A 26,169-nucleotide genomic window follows, 5' to 3' on the forward strand; every position below is an offset into this window, starting at 1 on the left:
TCTTCAATGATCAGAGGAATGAAAGGTAATGCAGGTCATCAAGGAAATGGCCGACTCTTCAAAGAAAGGAAGGAACTCCAGGTATGAAGAATCAAATGTTGTTTCTGATAAGCTAAAGAAGTATTATCTTGTATTGGCCCTCTCCACTACTTCTCCTCTAGACTCTTTGGGAATCTGGCTTATTGATAGTAGTGCTTCAAGGCACTTCATCAGATAGAAGGAAGCTCTCTCTAATTTGATAGAGAAGGAAACAATCGTGGAGATTATACTTGGAGTCAATGCCACCTATCCCGGAAAGGGTGTAGAGAATGCTACCCTTCAATTGAATAAGGGTAGAACAATTCATTAACAAGAAGTTCTTTATGTACCTGATCCCAAGAAGAACTTGGTGTCCATTTTGGCAATGGAAGTCAAAGGTTTCAAGGTGGGATTCATCGATGGAAAGGTACGTGTTTGAAAATGGAATTTTCAAAGATGCTTTTATTCTTGGGTTCAGGGTTGGCAATTTGTATCAAGTTGCAGGAAGTCCATTGGGGACCATGTTAGTTGACACATATCTTCTATAGCACCGAAGGTTTGCTTATTATGGGGCCCTACCCGATGTGAGTCAGATGGTGACAGGGATGCCTGAATTCAAGAAGAGCATGAAGGTACATGTCCGAGATGTATTGAAGGAAAATATTACAAGGGGACCATTCCTCTCATGTAGCAAGTCTACAAGTTTGGAACAACTCGAGGGGTTTGAGATTCATGATCAGGAATCTCATGTATGCAGGATGAAGAAAGCTCTCTATGATTTAGAGCTAACACCTCGGGCTTGATATAAGAGGATTAATAGTTGTCAGATGAAGCTAAGATTCACTAGGAGTGAAGCCGATCCAAACCATTGCTTAAAGGTTATGGATGATAGACCTCTCATACTAGCACCTTCTAAAGACGACCTCTTTTTGACAGGTGCAGACCCTCTCATTTGCAAAAGTAAGAGGGAGTTGGATTCCATATTTGGAATGGTAAACTGCAAGCCTGTGACTACCTCGATGGAGCTTAACTTTTAGAAGTTATGTGGTAGTGATGCCAGACCTGATTTGGAAAATGCCTCTGAGTTTCATAAACTCATTCTAGCATTGATGTTCTTGGTGAACTCCCATTCGGATATATGTTCTGTTGTTATCATGTTGAGCTCATATATGGTTGAGCCTCACTAGATTGGTGCCAAGAATCTTCTGAGATATCTTCGGGGCGCAAACTCTCATGGATTGAGATACACTGCCGGAAATGTGAAGCTGCATGATTATTCGAATGCTGATTGGGCAGGCAGTGTGGAGGATCGCAAGAGTACTTCTGGGTGCTGGTTCTCTTTGCTTTCTGCTACGATATCTTGGATGAGCAGGAAGTAGAAGTTGGTTGCTTTGAGCACCACTGAGACCGAATACATAGCTATGAGTACGACCTCGTGTGACGTTGCTTGGTTGAGGAAGCTCTTCAGTGGGCTGTTTGGACACATGCTGGATACCACCGTGATCTTCTGTGACAACCAGAGGGGGATTCGATTGTTGAGGAATCCCGTATTCTATGATCGCTCCAAGCATATAGACATCATGTACCACTTTATCTGCGATATGGTACATCGAGGAGGAAAAAGGCTCCATCACATTGGGACTGATGTGCAGGTCACTGACATTCTGTCGAGGCCCCTGGGAAAGGTCAAATTTCTGACTTTCCGAGAACGACCAGGAGTCTTGGAGAGACTCTCTCCTAAGGGTCCTATATGATATGGACATTGAGCTCTGGGAGCTTCGAAGGCTTAGGGGTACATTGTGGAGCGATGAACAACCATAGGGTGAGTGGTTCAGCCTTACCCTAGTGGTTTGCTATGTAGACAGGATGAGTGGTTCATCCTTCTCCTGTCGAGACACAGTCATAGGGTGAGTGGTTCATCCTTCTCCTGCCGAGACACAGTCATAGGGTGAGTGGTTCAGCCTTCTGCTAGTGATTTGTTGTGTACAGGGTGAGTGGTTCAACCTTCCCCTAGTGATTTGTTGTGTACAGGGTGAGTGGTTTAACCTTCCCCTTGGATACCCCTGGCGACATGTAGGCAGGATGAGTGGTTCATCCTTCTCCCGCCGAGACATCCTACCCATGCAATCTGGGACTCATGGGAAGTACCTCTCATCTGGCCAATGAGCAGGGAAATGAGGATAGGAACCATAGTATTACCAATGGACGCATCATGTATCTACCGTACTCCCTATGCTAAGATGATATTGATCTGGGATCAATTGGAACTGACTTCGGGTCAGTAAGAGTGATATAACTTACTCTCTTTTGGAACTGATTTAGGATCAATAAGAGTGGTATGATACACTCTCTTTATTTGGAACTGATTTCGGATTAGTAAGAGTGGTATGAGACACTCTATTTTTATATGGGATTGACTTCAGGTCAATAGAGGATGGTATGATACATTCTCAATCAATTCTTCTTCGTCATAGTTCAGCAGAGCAGAGTAGTGTAGGCCACTGATGGTAGAGATAGTACAGTCTGGCAGATGGATTAACAGATGGAGTTCTCTCTAGTTGAGAGGGAGTGTTAAAATTGGATACTAGGGCCAAACTCCATGTGGGTCATCTTATTTATGGCAGCTGATATTTTTATTGGATTCCTCTTGTCGAGAGGTGTAGGATTGATCTAAAGATCATCCGATTTCGACATGTATTCATGGAGATATGAACTTATTTGTGTTATGGGACAATTCGTCAAGGTCAGCCAGCAACCAAATTGCCCCCACTTGTGCTCAATGTTTTAGTATAAAAAGAGGTAGCTTGCTAGTCATTTGCACACACTCTTCTTGTGATCTCTTCCTCTCCACTTGTCTTTGGGTTTTGGTGGGAGAAGAGATCCTAAGAGACATTGCTACCCTAATGGAGAAGGCTCTACGCTGGTATGAAGCAAGCCCTAACCGCTGGCCTAATCATGCCCTAAACACAATCATTAAGGTAGAATGCCCTAGCTGCAGGTCTAAAGGGAGTTTATGCTGCTAAGGAGATGCCCTAGACCTAGTTGCTGTCATGGGTAAGAAGGAGCTACGCTGCCTAATGAAGATGCCACCTAAACACAGTCATGATGAAGCCCGCCCTAAACACAACAATGGTTATCCTAAATGCAACAATGGTTAAGCCCTAAACGCAGCAGTGGTTAAGCCCTAAAATGCAGTCATGGTTAAGGCCTAAACACAGTCAAAAGGAAGACGGTTCACACTGCCCTAACCACAGTCTTATGAGTCACAATATGGTGCCCTAGACGCTGTCAATACACAGGTTAAGGAGGACAGTTAGAAGGAATGTTAGAGGACTGTTAGAGACAATTAAGTAGACCTTAATGCTGTCTCTATATACCATAACGATGCCCTAAACGCAGTCATGGTAAAGACCTTAATGCTGTCCATAAGGAGATCCCTAACTTGCTGTTTTAGGCCATAGTTAACAAGGGGTTCATCTACAACAAAAGGAGGATTTACATACTGCGTTGTAGGGAAAGGTGACTGTGCAATTATAAGGTTGATTGGAAGACAATGCTGTCATGATGCTGTAGATGATAAGTGTGTTAAGGACTGAGCTTGATTTGAAGGGTTGCTACAATTCGCTGCTTTGCTAGGCTGCAAGCCATAGCAAGCAGCTAAGTCTGTCCCTTGACAGTATTGCAGTGTACACCACAGTAAAGATGGACAGTATATTAAGATGCAACATACTTGGATGGATGCAGCATGAATAATGAATGCATTGACGAATACAGTGACTGCTGTGGGCAGCAAGGTGCAGTATGGTGCAAAACAATGAATGCAACATGGTGCAACACTATGGTACATCATGATGATGGGCATGGATGTATAGCAGCGGCTCGATATTGTAGCAGCTTGTTGGTGATGGGTACAATAGTGATGGAATGGTGTAGTGTAGTGCATAGTGATGGGTACAGTCGTGATTGGGTGGAGCTCAGTGATAAGATCAGCTCGGTGAATGGGTGAAACACAGTGACGGGTGCAGCATGATGATGAGGTGCAACACAGTGACGGGTGCAACATGATGATGAGGTGCAACATAGTGAGGTGCAACATGGTGATGGAGTCACCTTGGAGGATCAGCATGCCTTCACCTAAGTCCATATCAACTACCTCATGTGACATCTTCTTTGAGAAGATCTCTGCTCTTATTTTGATAAGTCAAAATGTTGACTTCTGATGTATATGTAGTATCTCTCTCTCCGCTGAACTATTGAAGAACATATAAGAAGAATTGATCAAGGGTTTCCCCACATCGGGGTTTGTCCCTGGCTGGTGCCACATCTTGTGTCCTCTTGTCTTGGCTTGTCTTCTGCGATTTATGTTTATGCTCTATCTGCATTTTACTATCATGCTAATTGTGATTACTAATCTGGAATTGATATTGAGTTAATATGGAAAATTGAAGTAAATTTGCTATCAGCGTAGAACATACCTAAAATTAACAAAAGAAGATTATACTGATTTCATTAAGGATAGTCAATAGTGATGGTCTCTGTCAAAGTTATGGATAAGCATTAGAGAATGAAGAAAACAAGCTACAAGAATATGTGGAAAAAAAATTCCAAAACCACAAGGAACTGAGGCTAGAAACAAAGAGATTTTTTTATCCCTCATAAAGACTGCCAAGTAAATTGCAAATAATACAAAGTTTTGTGTTCTAGTTTGAGGTCTGAGTTCCGGACAAGGCGAGGAGTTCTGTGTGATATACAAAGTTGCATAAAGAAGTTTCATTCTTGATTATGGTCAGAAGTTGTTTTATAATATATCTAGTCAAGATTTTGAGGATTCCATATGGAGCAAAGGTCACAAGTCTAGAATACACATATTGTAGAACGTTGTTTTGGTTCATTGTGACTCATGGGCTTGAGTATGAAGAAGAACTTGTAAAAACCAATTGCAGGATATGAGTTTTGTTCTGATTCAAGGTTTGAGTTGAGTAAGCTTTGAGATCTAGTTTGAGGCTGGTGAGGAGTTTTGGTTTTATTTATTCCTCTTTCATGTTCTAGTTTGAAGATGGTGACATTTCAATTTTGTTGAATTTTTTTTTGGTTTGTTGTACTGGCTCTCGATTGGTCGCAACAACTTGAGTTTTGGACTTAACTTTGAGATGGTGGATCTCTGAATAGTAGTGGTCTAGTTACACAAATGGTTCCATACAATGAAGTCTGTGGAAAGACTGAGCAAAGTTTATCATGTCCACATAACATATCATTGCAAATTGTGAATCTAGGATGAACATCTACAAAGAAATTTTGTGTATCGATGGAATTATTGGTCGAAACTTCTAACAACTGGTCACATCTCACTGAGATCTGAACAACATCATTTGTCGAAAGGAATCACAAAATTTGTGACTAAGCAATAGACAACTGGATCAACCACATATGTGAAGGTCAAAAGGTGATAGGGCCAACGTTTTGTGATGGATATTGTAGACATGTGAGCAGAGATGTGGAGGCAAAACCAATTTATGACCTGTGAAAGATTGAAGGGTGAATTCTTCTGTGAAAGATTGACTATGAAGGTCGAAATTCTGATAAGTCTAAGTCCTGCTTTCGTTCTGGTCACAATTAGAACCAGATGTGCTGATTTTGGTGAATTGGAACCTATTGACAATATAAATGATGAAACAATACAAAAACGAATACAAGTTCCATGAATGGGCGTAATAAGTAATTAGTGCCAAGCGCCATTGAATGAGTTCATTTTTCATTATATCCAAGTTTGAAACGCCCAGGATAATGTGATGAATTGAAGTAAATAATGATCAAAAGGAACTGATTCTTGTGAAAAACATTGGAGGCAAATAACAACCTATTGTAAACGCTAGGGTTTGAAGGATAAATCCCTAGTGCAAGACTTGTAATACAAAATGTTAGTACAATATCTAGGGAATAAAGAAATCCTGGTCCTTACAAGTCATACAAGAAAAAAATATTTACAAGTAATGTTAAGAACTAAGATGAGATTGCATGAAGATTTCAGTAAGGAAGCAAGGATCAATAGGGAGGCAATGGTTCCATCAAAAGATGAGTAACTCATATTCTTCTTCTTTGATTAATATTATCCTCTTTTCTCAATAGCCCTTTGTCTTTGTAATTCTTTTACTCAATTATGATATCCTGAATAAGGTTGCAGGAACATTGTAATAAAATTAGTGACTCGAAGTATATCTCAAGTAAGAGGGAGCAACAATACCTGATAGAGGGAGCAACCAAGATCACTACAAGGGATACCTACTTCAGCTTCAAGAAAAGTTAACCTCAAAAATTAAGATACCTACTTCAGATTCAACAAAAGTTAACCTCAAAAATTAAGATGAAGGTTTTTTACCTTATTTCTTGGAAGTACATGAACTACAAGTCCATGACTATATCTAGAGACCAAATATTTGAAAAATGAACACCTCAAGTTAATATATGGTACATTGGTACCTATGATGTACCTCAGAAGATGAAGTGTGTCTTTGCAAGGACATCACTAGTCATAAAGCAATGACCAGATCACTTCAGCCGAGACATGATAAAGAGAGGAGCAATAGAGCTCCAGTAAATATTCACAAATGAAAATTGAGCTTAGTATGATGCTAGATTCCCTCATTGAAAGGAATGTTGAGGAATCCATAAAGCATTTGGCTGGGTCATAAAGGATTTTGACCAATTAGAGATGTATGCATTCACATTTGAAGCCAAAATGACAAAAAGAGAATGTTCCAGGGAAACTATAAAATTGGATAGATCTTCTCCTTATAAGTCATAAGGACTTGGCTAAGTCGACCAAAGGAGATAGATGAAATTCACCTTTAAATACTAGAAGGAATTGGGTAGGTCACAAAGGACTTTGACTAGAAAGGTGAATAGTCCAAAGGCAAATCTTCTTAAAAAATTAGTAAAATTTGATGCCTAGCCTAAGGTCATGACCAAAAGAGTTTGATATATTTTCCTGAGGAGCCATAAAGGATTTTGGCCCACCCTTGATATTTGAATAAGATATAGGATAAGATTATTTTATAGACACACATCAATATGACAAGCTCATGAAACTTTATGATGAAGTAGAATTCTCAGGTAAAGGGAAATCTGTTGCAGGAAAATACCTCCCTCGCTAAGAGGGAGTGTTGATTTTTGTAGCATCGGGAGGTATTCCTGTATGCCAAGGAGCCTTCCAAATCAACAAGAAGAAATTATAAATATTAAAAGAAAAATCAGCTTTTATATTGGTTTATTTAGGCTCCAAGAAACCTAAGTCGGCCCCACCATTGGAGGTGACCCTTTGTCAAAAGGGCCACCCATTTGACCACTATAAACACACAAAGAAGATATCCAATTCGATCATCCAATCCAGAACAACAACGAAGATCTTATCTGAAGCAGTTGCATGTGTGGACAGAGAGAGAGAAGACCAAAGTTGTTTGAGTTGGCCAAAGTTTGATTTCTATGAAGTTGGTCCAAGTTTGACTGTTGACCGAATTAACTACAACTTGGATTTGACCTCAGTACATTGACGGAAAGTTTGAACCTTTCTGTTGACTGAAATTTTGTTTGTAGACTAGCATTGACCAATATTGACCAACACTGACTTCTTTGTTTTGAAGGATTTGACTAACAATTACAATTTGGTATAATATTGAATAAATTTGACTAGTATTGGCACATATTTCTAGACAATAGTTTTTGTAAACTTTTGTTGAAGATTGAATTCTCCTTAGAAGAAAAGTTTGTTGGGTTTTTCCCAAGGTAAATGTGTCTCTTGTGTTTGGATATCTCTTTATGATCCTACTTTTATCATTGTTCTATTGTTGAGATTTTTTATGTATAATTGCTTAATGATTCATGTGACATAATTATAAATCATTAGAAGTAATTATCAAGATTAGAAGATCAATGTCTTATAAGAAAAATCAACACTTGGTAGGATTGGATTCAGGAGTCGCCATAAGAGTATCTATCTTGTCATTTGAGATATTCTCTTCAAAAAGGTGAAGCTAAATCTTGAAATTACGAGGAGGTTGACTCAATTCCACCTTGGCAACGACGCCAAAAATGTTGCCCCAAAATCTAGCAAGTCTTTTAAGGGGTAGCCTACAAGGCAAAAACTAGATTAAGGGACAACAATGAGGTGTGGGCCACTATCACCGGAGACACTACCTCCTGCTCTTTTATGGATTTTCACCACTAGGGAGGCTTCCTTTTAGTTAGGTCACCTAAGGATATATCAAGTTCAAGGATCAAGGTGATAAGAAAGGCTTATAGAGGACAACTCTTTCTAAGGACAAGGCTCAACAAGTGTAAAGGGGCAATTCACATCCTCTAATAAGGCCTATTTAAGGCACATATGATCTAGGTTTTTGGAGTTAGCGAGCCAAAAGGATTAACCTAGAATCAAGAGGCCAAGAAAAGGCTTCCTCACAATGAACATTAGCAATCAAATGGAGCAAGAAACCTTCAACAAGCCCCCAAGTTGAAGCCTAGGGAAAACTAGGGTTTCCTAGGGCAAAAGACTTCAGCCTTAGAATGGATGGTTTGGCCACTAAAAGGAGTTGATTTTGAGGCAACCAACACTCCTTTCAATGTTGAATCCTTCCACAAGCCAAAGCTTCAATACTAGGTAAATTTATGCCTTAGCCCTAGTCAGTGGTTTGACCTTAAAATGGACAAAAAGAGATTAGGAGAGAGAATATTTGTTTTATGGTGAAAGTTGTATGTGATCAAGTTATCAACAAAGTGACATGGCTAGTGCCTAGTCCTTGTGATGATGGAGTCTATGGGAGTGAAAGATTGGCTAAATCTTAGCAGGAGTAAGGGAATATTGAAGCCCTAGCTCAAGACCCTAACTATTACCTTTGTGAGGAATCAAAGATTAACCCCCCATGTAAGGTGAGTGAACAAGATCGTGGTCAAAGCTTGTTAATCTTCCAGGTCACCCCATAATCCATACCAAATGCCCAAAAACAAGCAAGTATAAGCACTTGATTGTGAAATGATCAAAGTACCTTTTGAATGGCAAACCACCTTCATCCAAGTGCTAATGCCATATGGTTGAGAAGTAAGTGGCTGATGCAAGTGCCAGAGATATATGGCATATCATTAGCTAATGGTGGCTGTTGGCTGTCTGGCCGATTGACTAGTTGTCAAATGTAGGTAAAAAAAACTCTCCCGTGGGGTTACCCATTTTGGTGGATAACAGGGATAATATCTGTCACTAAATAGGTGGAGAGAAGCCACTGAGGTGACGCTGGTGGCTGATCTTTTGTTGCCATAAAACCTAGGTTTCCTAGTGGGGCTTTGCACTAGGTTTGTTTCTAGATTTTGTGGTAACAAAACCTATCAATCATCTCTATGCTCCAACCTTCAATAACATCCCAATCTTTCCATAATTCTCCAATCTCCAATTACACCAATAAATGGAGAGAAAACTCTTCTTCTCTCTTACTCTAAAATATAATATTTGCTAACTCATTTGTAGTTAGATCATGTTGGCAATGTTAAGTGGATAGCGTGGCCTCTAATCTCTCCAAAGGAGGTCGCCCCATCCAAAAATAGAGAGTAGTGTGCTAGATATCCTCCAAAGAGAGAGGTGCACCACTAAAATAGGTTTTACCATGTCAAAATCCTAAACTGGTCCACATATAATATGCCCTCGAGGGTGCTAGATTAACATAATACATAAAATAATATTTGACATGGGAAGATGTGCTCCAAGTTCGACCTAAGAGAACCCACTAAATGTGCCCTTCAAGATGCATGAGTGAGAAAACAATAAAATAATCCTCCATGTGACAAGTTCAAGAATGATAAAGCAATAAAGTAGTTACAACCTCCAACATGCAACGCTTCCTCAAATAATAAAATATTCTCGTCCAAAGTGTGCCCTCCAAGGAAGGAATGAAGTAATCAAACGGTTGCGTTCCCCCAAGACAAACCTGCCAAGAATAGTGAGATGAAAGTCCCCACATCCAAGATAATGCTCCAAATATAGAAGACAAAAAAATGCATCGAGAGCCACAGGTGTGGCCTTCCAAGAGCGACATGCCCTTTAGGAAACCCTTCCATAACAATCTCCAAATAGAATAGTATGAATGCCTAGTCAAAACTTAAAAGAGGTGAGGGTCCTCTCCAGGAATGATTCTCTAAACATTTCAGGGAAGCTGATAGACAGTTGAATAAACTGCAGTGCAAGGATCCAATCCAGATCCACCAAATGCATAGTATCTTAATCTCAGAGCCTTGCTAACATCAAATTTGAAAGCATTAGTCCCTCAGTGCCAAAATGGTGGGTAGGTACGCTACCATCCTTATTTATGAGAAGATGCAGTTCATGACACATGAAATGAGACATAAAGATTCGTTATTTGCTGATACGATGTACCACTTGTTCTTGGAGTTCTAAAGAACCAAAATGATCTCATATTGGCTATTGCTGATGGGACTAGCATTGGTTTTACTTTTTCTGCAGTATTTTTGAAAATTAAATCATCAATTTGTGGAGTTTCATAACTATCAAAGATAATGGCTGTGATTCTGTGGACTGAGCTAGCAAATATAATATCAGTGTGTCAAAAGGAAGTCAGTGCTTTGAGATGGAACTTGTAATATATCTGCCAGGAAGCCAACATTTTCTGACAACAGCTGATGCCACATATTGTTTAGCATAATCCACAATTTGGGTTTAATTCCTTTTGTTTAACCTCTGTAACCTTTTTTTGCTGTTCTTTTGTGTCCTAAACGTGCCTACCTATCTATGATCTTGACAAATGACAGTATCTGAGTGGGTTCTATTTCAGATACGTCTTTTTATCAACCTTTCAGGTTTAGGAACTCAGTGACCTACGTAATTTTTTTTTTCCATAATAATGTTTAATATGATTCTTGATTATGGAAAATTTTGGGTTGATCTACTGGCACTTGTCATATTCTATTTTTGAATTTAATGCACTGATATTGTCATATTGGTTATTTAATTGTTCGAGGACGCACAGGTCAGATTCCAGGAATATCACAGCACATGCCAGGAATGTTTCCTAACATGTTTCCATTTGGAAATACACAGGTCTGCTTTCTTACTGATTATCACATATACATCAATCCTGAAATTGCAGTTCTATAATTTATCTCAAAGCTAAATGCGTTTGCTGTTTTAGCTCATAATGTCAAGGGAATATCTTGTCTTTCTGGCAGTTTGGAACTCTTCCTGTGATGCCAGCACAAGCAATGACACAACAGGTCCCTCTCCTTTCCCTATAAGTTAGTGAAGGCTTGGCTAAGTACAGTTAGATATTATATATGAATGTTCAGAGGTGAGCACTTAAAATTTGAACGTGCAAACAGAAAATGCACATGACCATAACTCTTTACTAATAATTGAGCAAAATAGCATAGTTGCACAGTAATAGAGGATGTGCGGTGCCATTGTTTGGCTTACGCTGTTTGTTGTCCTTCTCAAGGTTGTGTAGCTTTTGGTCATGTTTTTCTTTCTGTAATCAACCAAAAGCGAATTTCATCACTGTTTTAGATGAGTGTCAATTTTTATTCATGAAAGAACTTTTATGCATGCAAAACATTTTGCAAATGGGTCAAGCAGTTCATATCTTAAATTTATTCAGAAACTTCTGTTTTCCTAGTGTTTATTTTTTGTTTTTTTTATTTTTTATTTTTTTATTTTGATAAGAATGGAGGTTTCTTGAGGTGGTTCACTCAGAACGTCAGACTAATTTGATAAGGTTAGAAATAATTGATTGAACACTGGTAAGATTATTTGTGCAGAGTTACAGATTCACAGTTTCATACTTCTCCAATGAACATGTTACTTTTTATAGACATTTCCTTTAGTAAGTGTTTGCCCGTTTTCCTTCAGCTGTATGTTTGCAGATGTAATTTTGTGTTCTACCTATAACATTCCCAATTAAACAGTAAATGTCTTTGGCAGATTGCCACGATGACGTTTTCCCCCTTTATATACCGATTTGATCCGTACATATTTCCTCAGAAGTTTGACAAAAATGAGTGCAACATCTGGCTCCATATGGGGAAATGTTGCTCCCATGAAGTAACGTGAGAATCCCAGAACCCTGCATCCAAGCAAACAGAAGTCCATCAAATAGATATCCATTCAAAATCGAAATCATCATGCATACATAGTAAATCTGTTGGAATAAACTATAAAATATAAAGATATGAAAACATAAGTGTGTAAACTAAGTAATGACATGAATGAAAAAATGAGTAGGGTTAGAGATACTATACAAAGATGCCCCACATCATCAGATGTCCTCACCATAGTGTATACTGAGCATCTGATGACTCTCGGGCAATTCTATGGGCTGTTTCTCGGATGTGCCATGCTGAATTCTGAAAATGCTAGGACTTTGACTCATCCGAATATCGAGCTGCTCTCGGCCATCAGACACATCAAATCTCTTCCTTCTTCTTTTTTGTTTTTTTCTGGGTGGGCTGTATTTCAATAATGAGACCACTGTAGATTTCCTGTCTTGATCTCGAAACTGCTAGAATGAAAAATCTGAGGCGTGCCCAATTTTACCCTGGATATATTTTCTCAATGGAGATACATAGGCCTGATCTTTCCAATTTTCCTTTTCAATCATGGCTCTTCCAACTGACTTGTCTTGAATGGGGCAAGTGACCTTCTCGCAATGAGACAAGAATTGTTTTGGCGGACTGGGAGGTTTGCAATCTATCGAAGATTCCTTATTTATTTCATCCTCTGATTTTTGCTGAAATTTTTGTACCTGTATCTTTTCCATTATTTTCAGCTTATTCTGAAGAGCGATGTTTTCAATTCTCATGGCATTCATCTGCTTAGAATGTCCATCTTTCATAGTGTTAATCTCTTTGGCATGGTTTTCCTCTATGGTCAACAACCTATTTTGAAGACTTATCTGACTAGCTTCCATATCCTTAATCACTTTGTCATTATCTGCTTTTATGGCAATCAAATGATTTTGCATATTGGACATCATAGCTTCCATCTCTTGAGCACACTTTTCTTCTATGGTGGCTATAAGATTCAAGTGATTAATTTTCATGATGTTTGGCTCCTCATATGCTTTTCTTCTATAGCTGACAACCTGCTTTGGAAACCGATTTCCATGTCCTTTATTACTTTGTCATGATTTACTTGAATATAACTCATTTCTTCTTTATGATTTTCCTCCATGGTAATCAAATAATTTTGCATGGTGGCCACCTGATTAGAATGATTTATTTCCGTGGTTTTCAGCTCCTCAGCATGCTGCTCGTCTATGGCCAATAATTCGTTCTTAAGACTGACTTCCTTGTCCTGAATGAAGCTTATTTCTTTCTTATGATTTTCCTTTATGGAACTTAGCTCTTCATCATGCCTTTTTTCAATAGCCATCCACCTGATGTGCAAGGATTTCATTTCCTTTGGAGTGATACGCTAACAATTTCTCTTGATTAAGCTCCATAGTTCTCATCATCTGAGCTTAACTGAATTGCATGTCTCTAAGCCTTTGAGTCAATTTCCTGATAAGATCCCCTTGATCACTTGTTCCTGTCCTTCCACTATCTCGGATTCAGATTGCAATGGCACAAGTGGATTCATCATGAAAGTGGTCACAAGGTCTAAAATATGGCACTTCTTGATCATTATAATGCTGCAACTCATTCTCTTGCAACCTCTTCATGTGATTCTCTATATCAGCGAATTGATTTCTTTGCTCATCTCCCATATTCTTAACGATTTCTGTTAATTCCTTAATCTGATATTCTTTTCTGAAAGGTCATGAGGATAACCTTGAGTGTTAGTAAAACGACAAGGGGTGAACAAGTCATCCATGATGACTTGCTTAAGGGGAAAAGGAAGCTAAAGGATGTCAGAGAGAGAGATCCTTGTTCAAGAAAAACAAGAGATCCACAAGAAGCGAGCTTCTAGTAGAAATTCTTGTGAGAAATGGAAGAAGTGGAGTCGCCACTTGAACATGAATCTAGCTCCAATATCCAAAAGGCAAAAAACCGAAAAAGTTTGTCAAGGATCATGCAGATGGATATCAATGAGAGCTTCCTGTCTGAGAAAAATGAATGCTTACTTGAATGTAATTTGTTCAACCGAACTTTGAGAGCGGGGTTAAACAAGCTGCTAGGATTTCTTCTAGTATAAGCTTTTGTGAATGGATGAATAAGTGGAGTCGCCACCCAAACAGGAAACCAACCTAAATGTCCAAGTGCTGAAGGTGCGGATGAACAAGATGAAAGGATTAGTGAAAGAAGAAATGATAAGGTGATGAAAAGATGAAGAATGATGAAAGGAAGGCGCCATAAAATGTTGTTTGGCATTGGCGACTAAAATGAAAAGATGGAAAAATGAAGGATTGAAAATTGTTGTAAACCTCGACAACAAGAAATTTATCCCCGGCTATGTCGCCAAAAATGTTGTCGCTGAGATTGTATAGACACCATGACAATGGCTCAGGGCGGGGGCTATCACTCTGATCCTCGTCCACTCCGTTCTAGCTTGTCTCCCAACAACAGACTATGGGGGGTAGACCCTATGGAATAGAGATGATGGACGACAAGTTGGGAACCAACTTATCTGGGAGACACAATTGAGTGGCCTAGCTACTCGGTTTAATTTAGGAAGACTTAAGGATTCGATTAGATTTAGAAATGAGACCAGTGTCTTATGGAGTCAAAATTCTTGCTTATTACAAATCAAGCCCAAGTAACCGGATGGACAACTGCTGCTTAAATGATCAACTAACCTATCTGATATGCAAATCCTAAGATCTAGGTGAAATGCAAGGATCTTGGTTATTTTTAGATTATATGCCTAATCTGAATGGAACCTTCCTCTTAACTATTTTGAGACCAGTCTTTAGAGTAGGTTGTGGGATGGAAGCCAACAGGAAGCAAGCATAGGCTTGATTAACGATACCTCCCCCTGTGTACCAACCACCCAGTGCCTCCGGCGCTGCAGAGACTGTAGCTCTGACGACTGCAAGGTCATTGTGTTAACCACTAAAAAGGCGCTGAATCCCTCAAGCTAGGCAAGAACGGACTGCCCTATTAGTCTATCAACCAAACTTAGGTTTGGAGGTAAGTTATTAGTGCAATTTAAGCCTAAAATGCTTATGCAACGATTATGAGTGATATTCTTAGTTAAAGATTTCCTTAAGTACTTTAGTTTATGATGAATATTTTAAGGACAAAAGTCCTTGTAAATCAAATACAATCTTACAACCTAGAAAGTGCTAATTACTAAAGTGCCAATGTAATAAAATTACAAGATGTTTCAAATTAGAACAATTATCCAATGGGATCAAGAATTCCTCAAATAAGATTAATGCCAATGATCTTATGCCAATATCAAATCCACAAGATAAACTTATGCCAATAATGAAAGATGCTCAAGAGTAAAACTTAAGATGCCAATTCCTCAAGATAGACAATAAAGTTACCAAAGCTTTTTAAGATCATGAAAGAGCACAATATTGTGAACTTAACTTAGAGAAAAATGTTTCAACCACAATGTCAATTAGATCTTATGCCAAAGTGACTTAGATTATCAATGAGATTAGAAGACAGATGTTTTGAGTGATTTTAGTGCCAAGTTAACAAATTCTCAAATCTAACATAAAACAAGCAATTGTTAGAACTTAACATAAACCACCATGAACCAAATAAATCATGAAAAATCTACTTATGATGAAGTTATGACAGCAGCAAGTAAACCAATCTAGATCCAAGAGATAACAAGCATATAGTAACCATATCTGATCAATGAGATGCCTAATAATTTGCCAATGTAAAACACAAGTTAATTATCCTTCTTATGATGATTTACTCACTGTTATATCAGATCTGAAATACTTATTACAACAATAAGAAAAGTGAATCAATAGTGAGTTATTAGTGCAATAACTAGTGCCAAAATGTGCCCAAATGCTAGAGTAAGCTTGCCAAACTGAAAAATATGATCTTTTAGCCCTTTGAGATGCAATATTCAGAAAATATCAGATCTGATTTCACTGTTATGCGCAGATATTCCAACAAGCTAAAAAGTAGATCTAGACTAGCTATTCAATGCCCAAGTGGCCAAAACTTTAGGAAATTTTTATTATGCAAATTTTAAGGTATTTTGACTAATTAGATGTGTTTTTGGGACTTTTAATTCACTATTATGAAATAACTATTAGAAAATGAGGGTTTAGAGAGCAAGCCCAAGGCCTTGTAGATCACTTTGCCCAAATTTGCCAAAATTTTGTAATGAAGTTGACACCTGAAAATACAAACTTTTGAGCCAAATTTTCTGCAAAACACACCAAGCTTCAGTCCAAAAAACTTCAGAAATTGACAGATGTCAAACTAGGGCTAGAAGAGGGCTAAAAGCAAGAGAAAATGCTAAAAAAAAGGCAACGGCTAAGTAAAAAGGCTAGGGAAGGTCACGGAAGAGGCAAAGGAGGAGGGAAAAGGCCAATAAGTCCTGATGCTAGAGGGTTAAAGCCCTCTAAGGGCTAGCAGCTTAGGGTAGAAGCCTTAAAGGGCTTGGGGCCATGGCCTAGGGAAGGAGGGCCGAAAAGAAGAGGCCGAGGCCTCTAAGCCTCACAGCCTGCCCAAAGAGGGCTTGGAAACTCAAATGCAAGGGGAAAAGAGGGGGACGAGGCCCCTAGGGTCTTCGGCCAACCCTAAAAGGGCAAACAAATGCGATGCTAGGGCTTCTAGGGTTGACGCAGGGCCTTAGGAGGCTAACGTTGGCCTTGAAGAGGCTAGATCTAGGCCCGGGAGGGATGAAGGTTCAAACCGTTGCTGCAAAAAAATTTATTTGCTTCGATCTGCAACTCTGCTAAGTTTCTTCAATCGGTGGCCTTGCAAAAAAAATTGGAGACTAGATCTTACCCTCAAGGGCCTAAATCTAGCTCTTATTCCAACTTCTTCACTTCAGTTCACAAAAATGGAGATAAAAATACCCAAAACCCCAATATATACAAAAAAATCTTAAAACCCCAAAACCCCAATTAACAAAATAATTTACAAAATTTACATATATACAATGTTTTTCAAAGTTATTTTTTTTGTTTAATTTGTTTTTTTGATAAATGGCTAAGTATATTTCTAAGAATTAATGCAAGCTACAACCTTAGCGAAATTAAATAAACCATATAAATATTCGGAGTCCAAACAAGGTTAGCTTATGCCATAGTTTGTGAACTTGGAGCCTGTCGTCATACAAGGTGTCCAGGCACTGCAGCAATGCTCAGGGTAAGGGTTGTCACTCTAATCTTTACTCCGTTTAGACTCTCTCCTAGACAAGTCAAGGGGGGTAGTCCCTAGGGGTAAATGAATGGAGGAAATCTGTGGAACACAGACTCTAGGACACTTAACGCTGAATTGCTTAATGAAAATGAGACAAGTTCTGGTTAACTGAGATGAATAAGATACAACCACAAGTTAGAAATGATTTTTTGACCAGTGCTTTAGATGTTCAATTAACCACGAACCTACTTGAAGAAACACAATCAAGCTATTCAAAAGAAACAACGATCTTAACATGCAAAATAATATAGCAATTAAATTCCGAAAGATCTAAATACCATGAAGAACCATGAAATTCACATACTAAGCAATTCACAATCCTAGAATTTAAATGATTTTTCTTTAATGACCCAGACCTAGAAAAAATTATCTTTCTCCTATAGTCAATCTTTAAAAGCGATTTAAAAGATTATTAAGCGTGTTTGATTATAAAGAAATGAAAATATCAATACCACACAATTTTCCTTTTTAAATTTTATTTTTAACACAAGAAGACACCAAGAAGGAACTTTAGATTAACAATTTAATTATTCCTTAGGCAATTTTTAATGTGCTTAAGCTTATGAAGCAAATTTAATGTGGTAAATGATCAATTAATTTTTTTAATGTGACAAATGTAAAAAAATAAAAAAGACTTAATGAATTAAAATTTTAATGGGCGCAAAGGCCAGATACAATTTTAAATTTTTTAATGTGAAAGTGCAAAGTCCTCTTTTGATTTAAACCTCTAGGAATATCAAAGTTACCTAAATTTTTTTTTTTTTAAATTTTTTAGTTTTTTGGTTTTGGTTTGTTTATTTTTTATTTTAAACAAAATCAAAAGGTCATAAAAAATAATAAAAGGCAAAAAATCAAATGTAAAAAATTTAAAATTTAAGATGAAAACAAAAACAAAATTTTAATTTTTTAGATTTCTTTTTAAAGAAAAAAAAAGGACAAAACAAAAATAAAATAAAAAGATCGAACCAAAGTTAAAATGAAAAGTAATCTAAACAAAAAAAAATCAAATTATGAAAACCCTAAGAAACTAAAAACAAAGGCAACCATATGGGCTGACAGTGTTTTGGTTTTGCAGGCTCAACGGTGGCGGAAGCGAAGGAGCTTGAGGTAAGCCAATGAGGGGATAGAGGACGAAGGGATTTGTAGCGATGGAGAAGGGGAAAGGACACATGAGAAGGATGCAAGCTTGGGTAGCAGGGACAAAAGTCGCAAAGCGTGGAGGTAGGGTAAGGCACGCAAAGGAAGGAGCTCGAGGAGTGAAGAGGAATGGATGACGTGGAAGAAATTGCAGAGAGAGAGGGAGAAATTTCGAGGGAGTGGTAGGCATTCACAACAAGTTGAGTAAAACCCAGAGGGGAGAGATCGGAATTTTGCAGCGAGAGGGTTAAGAGAACTTTGAGGAGGAGGAGTTGCGGGCAGCACGCAGGAGAGGGCAAAGGAGATAGTTTGAGGGAAGCCACAAACAAAGGCAACGAAGAGGGAGCAACGATTGCAAGAGCGAGGAGCCTCGAGGGAGGACGCAAGGAAATGATGGTAGTAATGGCAACAAAGAGAAGGAGGGATTACACAACAGTAGAGGATGGAGGCAGAGAGGGTTTTTTTTTCTTCTTGGTTTGCTAATTTGGAAATTTCAGCAGAAAATGGTAGCCAGAAAACCTTAAAAACTTTCCCAAAATTTTTGATTAAAATGATATATTCTTCTGTTTCAGATTTGTCCTGAAAAATCTATAGATTTAAATTTTTAAAACCCTCTAAGTGTAAACGAATTTGAATAATGCCCTTGCAAAATGATTTTGAGGTCAGATCTTACTTTCTAGGGCTTAGATCTGGCTTCAAATAGAAATTCTCTTTCATATCTGCACCTGTAATGACAAAATAAAACACCCAGAAACAATATATACAATGATGAAATTAAAACCCCCAAAACCCAGTTAGATAATTACAATAATTACAAACTGAAGGCTCTAATAAGCCATATCTATCATTATGCTGCGCATAAAAAAAATAAAAATATTTTAAACGGAGGTGCTAACTCGAAACCCTCATGCATCACAAAATAAAAAGTCTTATGATAAGCCCGAAGCTAATTTAGCTGGGCTTTTTTGGAAACACAGATTGGGAGTTGGCTGGTTCAATTGAAAACTTCCCCTAACGCCCGATGATCTAAAGCAAGATTTCCCTGCAAAACTCGATTCAACAATTAAAAATAGAGTGAAAAAATAATAATAAAACTTAGACAAATAGAGATACCTGCTATTACATTCAAAATTTAGATGATTATTCAAACTCCAACGACTGAGCAAGATACCTGTACTCAAATCACTCTTCAGAAGTTATCATCAATTGTTTAGAAAAAATTATGCATGAAAGTAAAACATTTTACAATATTCCCATGAAGAGTAACACTAGCAGAAATTAACCCCAAATTCTTTCTTTATTATCCAAAAAAAGATTACACAAGAGCTTCTTACTAAGCACAAGACTCAGAGATCGGATAGATCGACTGACAACTGACTTCCTATTTAAAGATAAATCTTTCAACGACTTGTTCGAGTGATCCTCGTCAAAGCAATCTTGACCGTTGATAAAGATTAAAATTTCTTTTAATCTCATCCGTCAAAATATTTAAATATTGAGGAATTCGAAATTTTTATTTAAATGCATTTCAGTTAACTCAAAAATAGAATTTTTGAGTTAATTTCTGTTATGAATAAATATATAGGAAATAATGTAAATGACAATAATCATAAATTATTATTAGTTAATTAGTAATTAGGTTGAAGAGGCATGTCTAAATGAGACATGACTCTCCATGAAGAGACACCTGCTTGGTATATAAGAAAGCCTCTCGCTCTCATTGTATAATCATTCTTATTCACACATTTTAATATAATATTTGTATCCTCATGGATATCTTTATATTCCAAGTCTTCTGGAGTAATTAATCTGTAGAAGGAACTTTGTTCGCTTCATTTGGTATCAGAGCAGTCGATCCTCTGGCTACTTCACCGCTGCACAGAGCCACACTCTTCGATCCAGGCCCTTCACCATCGACGCTTCGTCAACTTTATTGTTGTTGCAGTTCAAGCATTTCGCTACAATCAGAGTTTCTCCGTCTTACCATTAGGCTTTTGGCTACATAGAAAGAGTAAAAAAAGGTCAAATATATATATATATATATATATATATATATATATATATATATATATGGATATATTCATAATAAAAAAAATTGTTAAAAAAAGTTTACATTTAAAAAAAACAGAGTTAATATTAAAAAAAAGTGAATTAAAAATTATATATATAAAAATAAAAAAATAAATCAATATATATTGAAAAAAAATTAAATTAGAAAACTTACCATCCGCTGCGGCTGCTCGACGCACTGACGCTGCAGAATGACCCACACAAACCGCTGTTGACTACCCACATCTTGCCGCTGAAAAGCCACTTGGCTGAAGCCACTGCCTCCACGACCTCCTATTGACCACTGTAGCACCATCACCGCAACGAGACAACCGCATCTAGCCCACACTATTTTTCTAGCCCACAACCATTATCCACTGTATGCCATTCATCCCCATTCCCCTACGTATAAACCAATTGGTTGCCCTCCACAAGAATCTTGCTACTGTCTGAAGAAATTACAAGTACCATAAGCAACCATCATGGGAAAAAAATTCAGTGTCCGTTGCCGCTTATCAGAGATCTGTCCATACAGGGCATCAATTTATTCAAGTGATAAAATGGTAAACGTTGCTCAAGGGAAGATTACTACGGTTGAGGGCAGAAAAATCAACCATTTGTGAAGTTAAAGAAATTAAAAAAATAATAACCCCACTTTGGGCGTTTAGTATAAAATATATTACAACAACGTCTTAAAAAAATAATAATAAAAATGAATAGCGTTTAAGGGAAGTAACAAAGTTATAAAAAAAAGAAAAAAAAAGATATATATATATATATATTTTGAAGTTATATTTTATAAAGTAAAGTAGGCAAATAGTTACATATTGGAGAAGTGAGCCTCTCATACAAAGAATATATAAGCTTTTTGGTTAAGCATCATTGACGAAATTATTAACTAATACAAATAGAGTCAATCTTTAAAAAATAAAAATAAAAAAATTCCATATAAACTTAAAAGAAGTGAAGAAAAATAAAAAGAAAGAGAAAAAAATATATATGGAATCTCTAACTAATGAACAAAAACAATCATTCGCAAGAGATATAGAAAAATTAATGACAATACTTGAGCGACAACATGCTGATTTTAATAAGGAGAGAAAGAAATGGGAATCCCAATCACAAGTTGAACGTCCATCATCACCCCCACAAAACGATGTAAGCCAGTGTACCAAGAAAGTGCAACTAAAAGATCAAGAGAATGGAAAAATAGCCAAACTTCAGCGAAACAAAAAAGCATTAGAACACGAACATACAAATCTTGTGGATATGCATTATAAGGAAATAATGGAAAAAGATGAAGAAATTTCTCGTCTCAAGGATGACGTCGAAAAATTACTGGCGCAAGTGAAGAAGACTAAGGTCACAAATAAAGAACTCAAGAAGCACTTATTAGAACAAGAAGAGAAACCTTGCGTTTAAAGAACCTTAACAAAAATTTATTAGAACAATTCTGGGATCTAAAAGATGAAAAGCTTAAAATTTAAAACACTGAAAATAAGGTTGATAAATCAGAAATCAAAGAACTTTTACGTCTGAGAAACCATAATCAAAGTCTACTCACTCAAATTAAGAGACTTAAGGATGATAAGAAAGCATTAAGAGACAAGTTGGAACAATTCACTCAAGAAGTATCGAAATCTCCAATTGTAACAGTCCAAGTTGAAAATAAGGGAACGAATACCGATCCAGTGAATATGACAACTCAAGAAGACAAGTTAGTTGAAGAAATGACACACTTAGATGTTGTAGTTCAGACGATGAACATCCCAAGTGAATGTTCCATAACCAACTCGACAACATCTTCACCAGAAGAAAATCTAAAAATTGTCACATGCCCAATAAGTGAAAGTCAAACAAAAAAATGTTCCATATCAACATCCGAATCTCGAGAGTAGACAACTCAATCAAGCTACGTATATGTACCATTCAGAACCGAAACAACAAATTGATGTTCCAGAGAATAGTGATGTAACCTCAAATCCAGTCCTATGATGACAAGTCGTTACAAAACTCCAGTGATCAGAATATCATACAAAAGATTAATCTAGGATGGTTTGATCCCTTTTCAGTGTGACAATTTTGTTTGTCACTTAGAAGATCATATCAACATGTATCGACAAAGATGACAGTTTCGAGACAGAAAGACATTCGAAGCCGAAAAAGAGATCAAGCCTTTTTCATTAACAAGCTTTGAGGACAAAGCTTTTTGAGGAGGAAGGCAATGTTATGAATAAATATATAGGAAATAATGTAAATGACAATAATCATAAATAATTATTAGTTAATTAGTAATTAGGTTGAAGAGGCATGTCTAAATGAGACATGACTCTCCATGAAGAGACACCTGCTTGGTATATAAACAAGCCTCTTGTTCTCATTGTATAATCATTCTTATTCACACATTTTAATATAATATTTGTGTCCTCATGGATATCTTTATATTCCAAGTCTTCTGAAGTAATTAATCTATAGAAGGAACTTTGTTCGCTTCAATTTCACAAAAAAATTGACTTTGACTTAACCCCCAGGAATCAAAGGTTTAAAATTTATCAAAATAATTAAATTACCTTAGTCCCGAGACCTTTAAAAATTTAATTTTTTAGTATCGATGAATTTTTCCTTTGGAGAACTTAAATTTACCTAGGGCCTAGAATTAATTAATTTTTTGGCTTAGGAATTTAATTTGGCCAGAAAATTTAATTAATTAACCTATGTGGGGATAAATTATTTTTGCAACCCTCAGGACACTTTACATCACGATTTTCATATCCTCCAGAGATCAAAGGTTTAAAATTTATCAAAATAAATAAATTACCTTAGTCTCGAGACCTTTTAAAATTTATTTTTTTAGGATCGACAAATTTTGCCTTTGGAGAACTTAAATTTATCTAGGGCCTAGAATTAATTAATTTTCTGGCTTAGGGATTTAATTAATTTTTGGCCAGAAAATTTAATTAATTAACTTATGTGGGATAAATTATTTTTCCAACCCTCAGGACACTTTACATCACGATTTTCATATTTTTTACATCATAAGGGGGGGGGGGAACCCATTTGTAATAGACCCTTAAAGACTACCCATTTCCGTGACACAAATATAATCCAGCAGACCAAGCAATTTGTAATAAAATAACCCAACCAAATAGTTAGGATTATTCCCAAATTACTTTTACATAAACTCGATCTAGAACACTAGGAATCGCCTAAGATCCTAGTGATGAAATCCATTCTAACTTTGGGGTAAGATTGGAGGGGAAAACTTTGCCGATCATCCGAGGATGGATCGGTGAGACAAAAAATCTCCCGGAATGGAGATCGTCACTATAAAGGTAGGTTTACCTAGGTTGTTACATACATGACACAGTTCTGCTGAGATTATTTACATCATATACATGCAGAATGAATTTACATTATAACATGATGATCAGGCTGATGATGATAACGAGACGGCACAAACACATCGATCAGGTGATATCCCTTTTGCAAAAAAAGGGGTGTACTGCTATGGGGTCGTTGACACGGAGAGGTCAACAGAGCCCACAGACCGGGACCCTGCAAACACTATATATTTTCATTAAGAAAGCTTGTTAGACATATGGTGAATCAGATTATCTAAGATAAACCCAAAATCTACCAATAGAATGATCTTATCCTCATCTAATGAAAACAAACTTTAAAATATTTAAGTACAATATACGAATGTCCATAACCAACACGTACCACAAATCAATAGAAAATAAACACTATGAACTGCACCCCAAAGTCTTTATTATGATTCAAATAGTGTTCCTAGCGACACAGTGGCATTACATCAGTTTTTCTGCAGAATTTCCTTAGATAAACATCTAATGGCTTGAGACTCAAATGACTTTCTATTTATAGATAAATCCTCCAAGTGGAAAATTATTGGTTAGTTGGCTTGATCCTTGTCAAAATAATCTTGGCTGTCGAGAAATCCCTGATCAACTTTTAATCTTTGTTGTTGAAATAATTATTTTTGAGGACTTTTCAAAATTTTCATTTACTCATTTTTTATTAGCTCAAAATTAAATGTTTTGAGCTATTTTCCTCAAAAAATTGACTTTGACTTAACCACCAAGGTCCAAGGATCCAATTTTTCTTGAAATTTCCAATATTCCCATGGTGTGGGACCTCCAAAAATTAAATCCTTTGAGACCCACGAATTTTTCCACTTGGAGTATTTATTTTTTCTAGACATTTAATTTTGACTCAAATTAATTAAATTTTTGGGTTCGGATTTTAATTTATTTTTGTCAGAAAATTTAATTAATTGACACTTGAAGTAATTAATAATATTTCCCACCTTCCTATATTTTAACCATGGTGTCTAAGAATGAGGGACCATGCACTAAAATATTTTTTACATAAGATTTTACATTTCAACCCTCAAAGGGGGAACACCCGTTCGGTATAGACCCTCAAATTACACACCCAATTCTGCGAAACAATATGATCTAGTAGACCAATTGATTTATAATAAAATAATCTAGCCAATTAACTTAAATTATTCCCAAATCACTTTTACATAAAACTCGACTAAAACACCATGATTCACCTAATACTTTGACGACAAATTCCTTCCTAGCTTTGAGGTGAGGTTGGAGGGAAAAACTCTGCCGACCATCCGTGTTTATAATCATATATGAGTCAGTGAGACGAAAAACTTCATAGGATGGAACTTTCTCCAAAATAATAGGCTTACCTAGGTTGTTACATACATACATGGTCTTACTAGCATCATTTACATTAAAAAATTGCAAAATGGGTTTACAATGACACAAAATGCTGATGGTTGATGATCTCGATCCTTTGAAAAAAAATAGGCACATCTGTTTCCTTGGAACTTTGACAAAAATGAGTGCAACAAGAGGAACTCCAAACCCTAGGCCTAGAGGGTTGTGGATGAATTGGCACACAAATATGTTTGTGGGCTAAGAACCCAAGTCCGTGGGTTTTGCATCCGAGCATGTGGGTGTGAAACCGTGATGAGATTTTGACATGTGATGATTTGAGATGATAGACGACCCCGAGAGGAACCAGAGGCAACGAATATCATCCAAATTCGAGGTCAAGAAATTGCACGTGAGGAGCTATGCCACTCAGATTTACCATTACAAATTAGGAGGGGTGAATCGCATGATAGTGGATTCACTAGTGGGGTGACAGATACATTAGTATATGCAGGATACTAGACGATACAGGGGGGATATCATTAGGCAGTGGTCTCCCGTGGTGTATAGGGATATGTTGCAATGTGCATCGATATGCGGGGGAGCATAGGGATGTATGGTTGTATGCACAATGTATGGTGATGCACAATGGGATCCTGGAGCATTGCTTCCAAGGAGACTGAATAACTGGGACATCAAGCATATTGGGTCTGGCTTACCTAAGATCGATGAGTGGACGAATGATCATCATGGAGCATTGCATCTGTCAAAGATTAATCTTCGATTGGACCATCACTTGTTCATAGTCAGAGAGCGACAAACTCATAGGACTGCCCTTGGGTATCTGTATTAGTTCTTGATCATGCCCTTGGGATTGACCCATGCTTCTATCGTTTTCCAGTCCGGAATATTATTGCAGAGGCTTTCGTTGTTGTTCTTT

General features: G+C 37.2%; 1 protein-coding gene across 7 annotated transcripts in view; it reads left to right on the top strand.

Annotated features, from left to right (window-relative positions):
* LOC149238645 (splicing factor U2af large subunit A-like) overlaps positions 1 to 26,169 on the top strand; it is a 463,993-nt gene that overhangs the window by 138,304 nt on the left and 299,520 nt on the right. For 6 of the 7 annotated variants that reach the window (XR_016246387.1, XM_089373125.1, XM_089373126.1 and 3 more), the window contains exons 5-6: positions 11,031 to 11,110; positions 11,239 to 11,283. Coding sequence is in view for 6 of the 7 variants with exons in the window: in XM_089373125.1 (XP_089229251.1) it covers positions 11,031 to 11,110; positions 11,239 to 11,283 (125 nt within the window). In the remaining variant the exon portion in view is untranslated. The remainder of the gene's footprint in view (positions 1 to 11,030; positions 11,111 to 11,238; positions 11,284 to 26,169) is intronic. The other variant, XM_089373129.1, reaches the window with a different exon arrangement.

The sequence above is a fragment of the Pinus tabuliformis genome, chromosome 8 (assembly GCF_031772625.1).
Source record: "Pinus tabuliformis cultivar Carrire ecotype Pingquan chromosome 8, CPIR1, whole genome shotgun sequence".
Lineage (NCBI taxonomy): Eukaryota > Viridiplantae > Streptophyta > Pinopsida > Pinales > Pinaceae > Pinus > Pinus tabuliformis.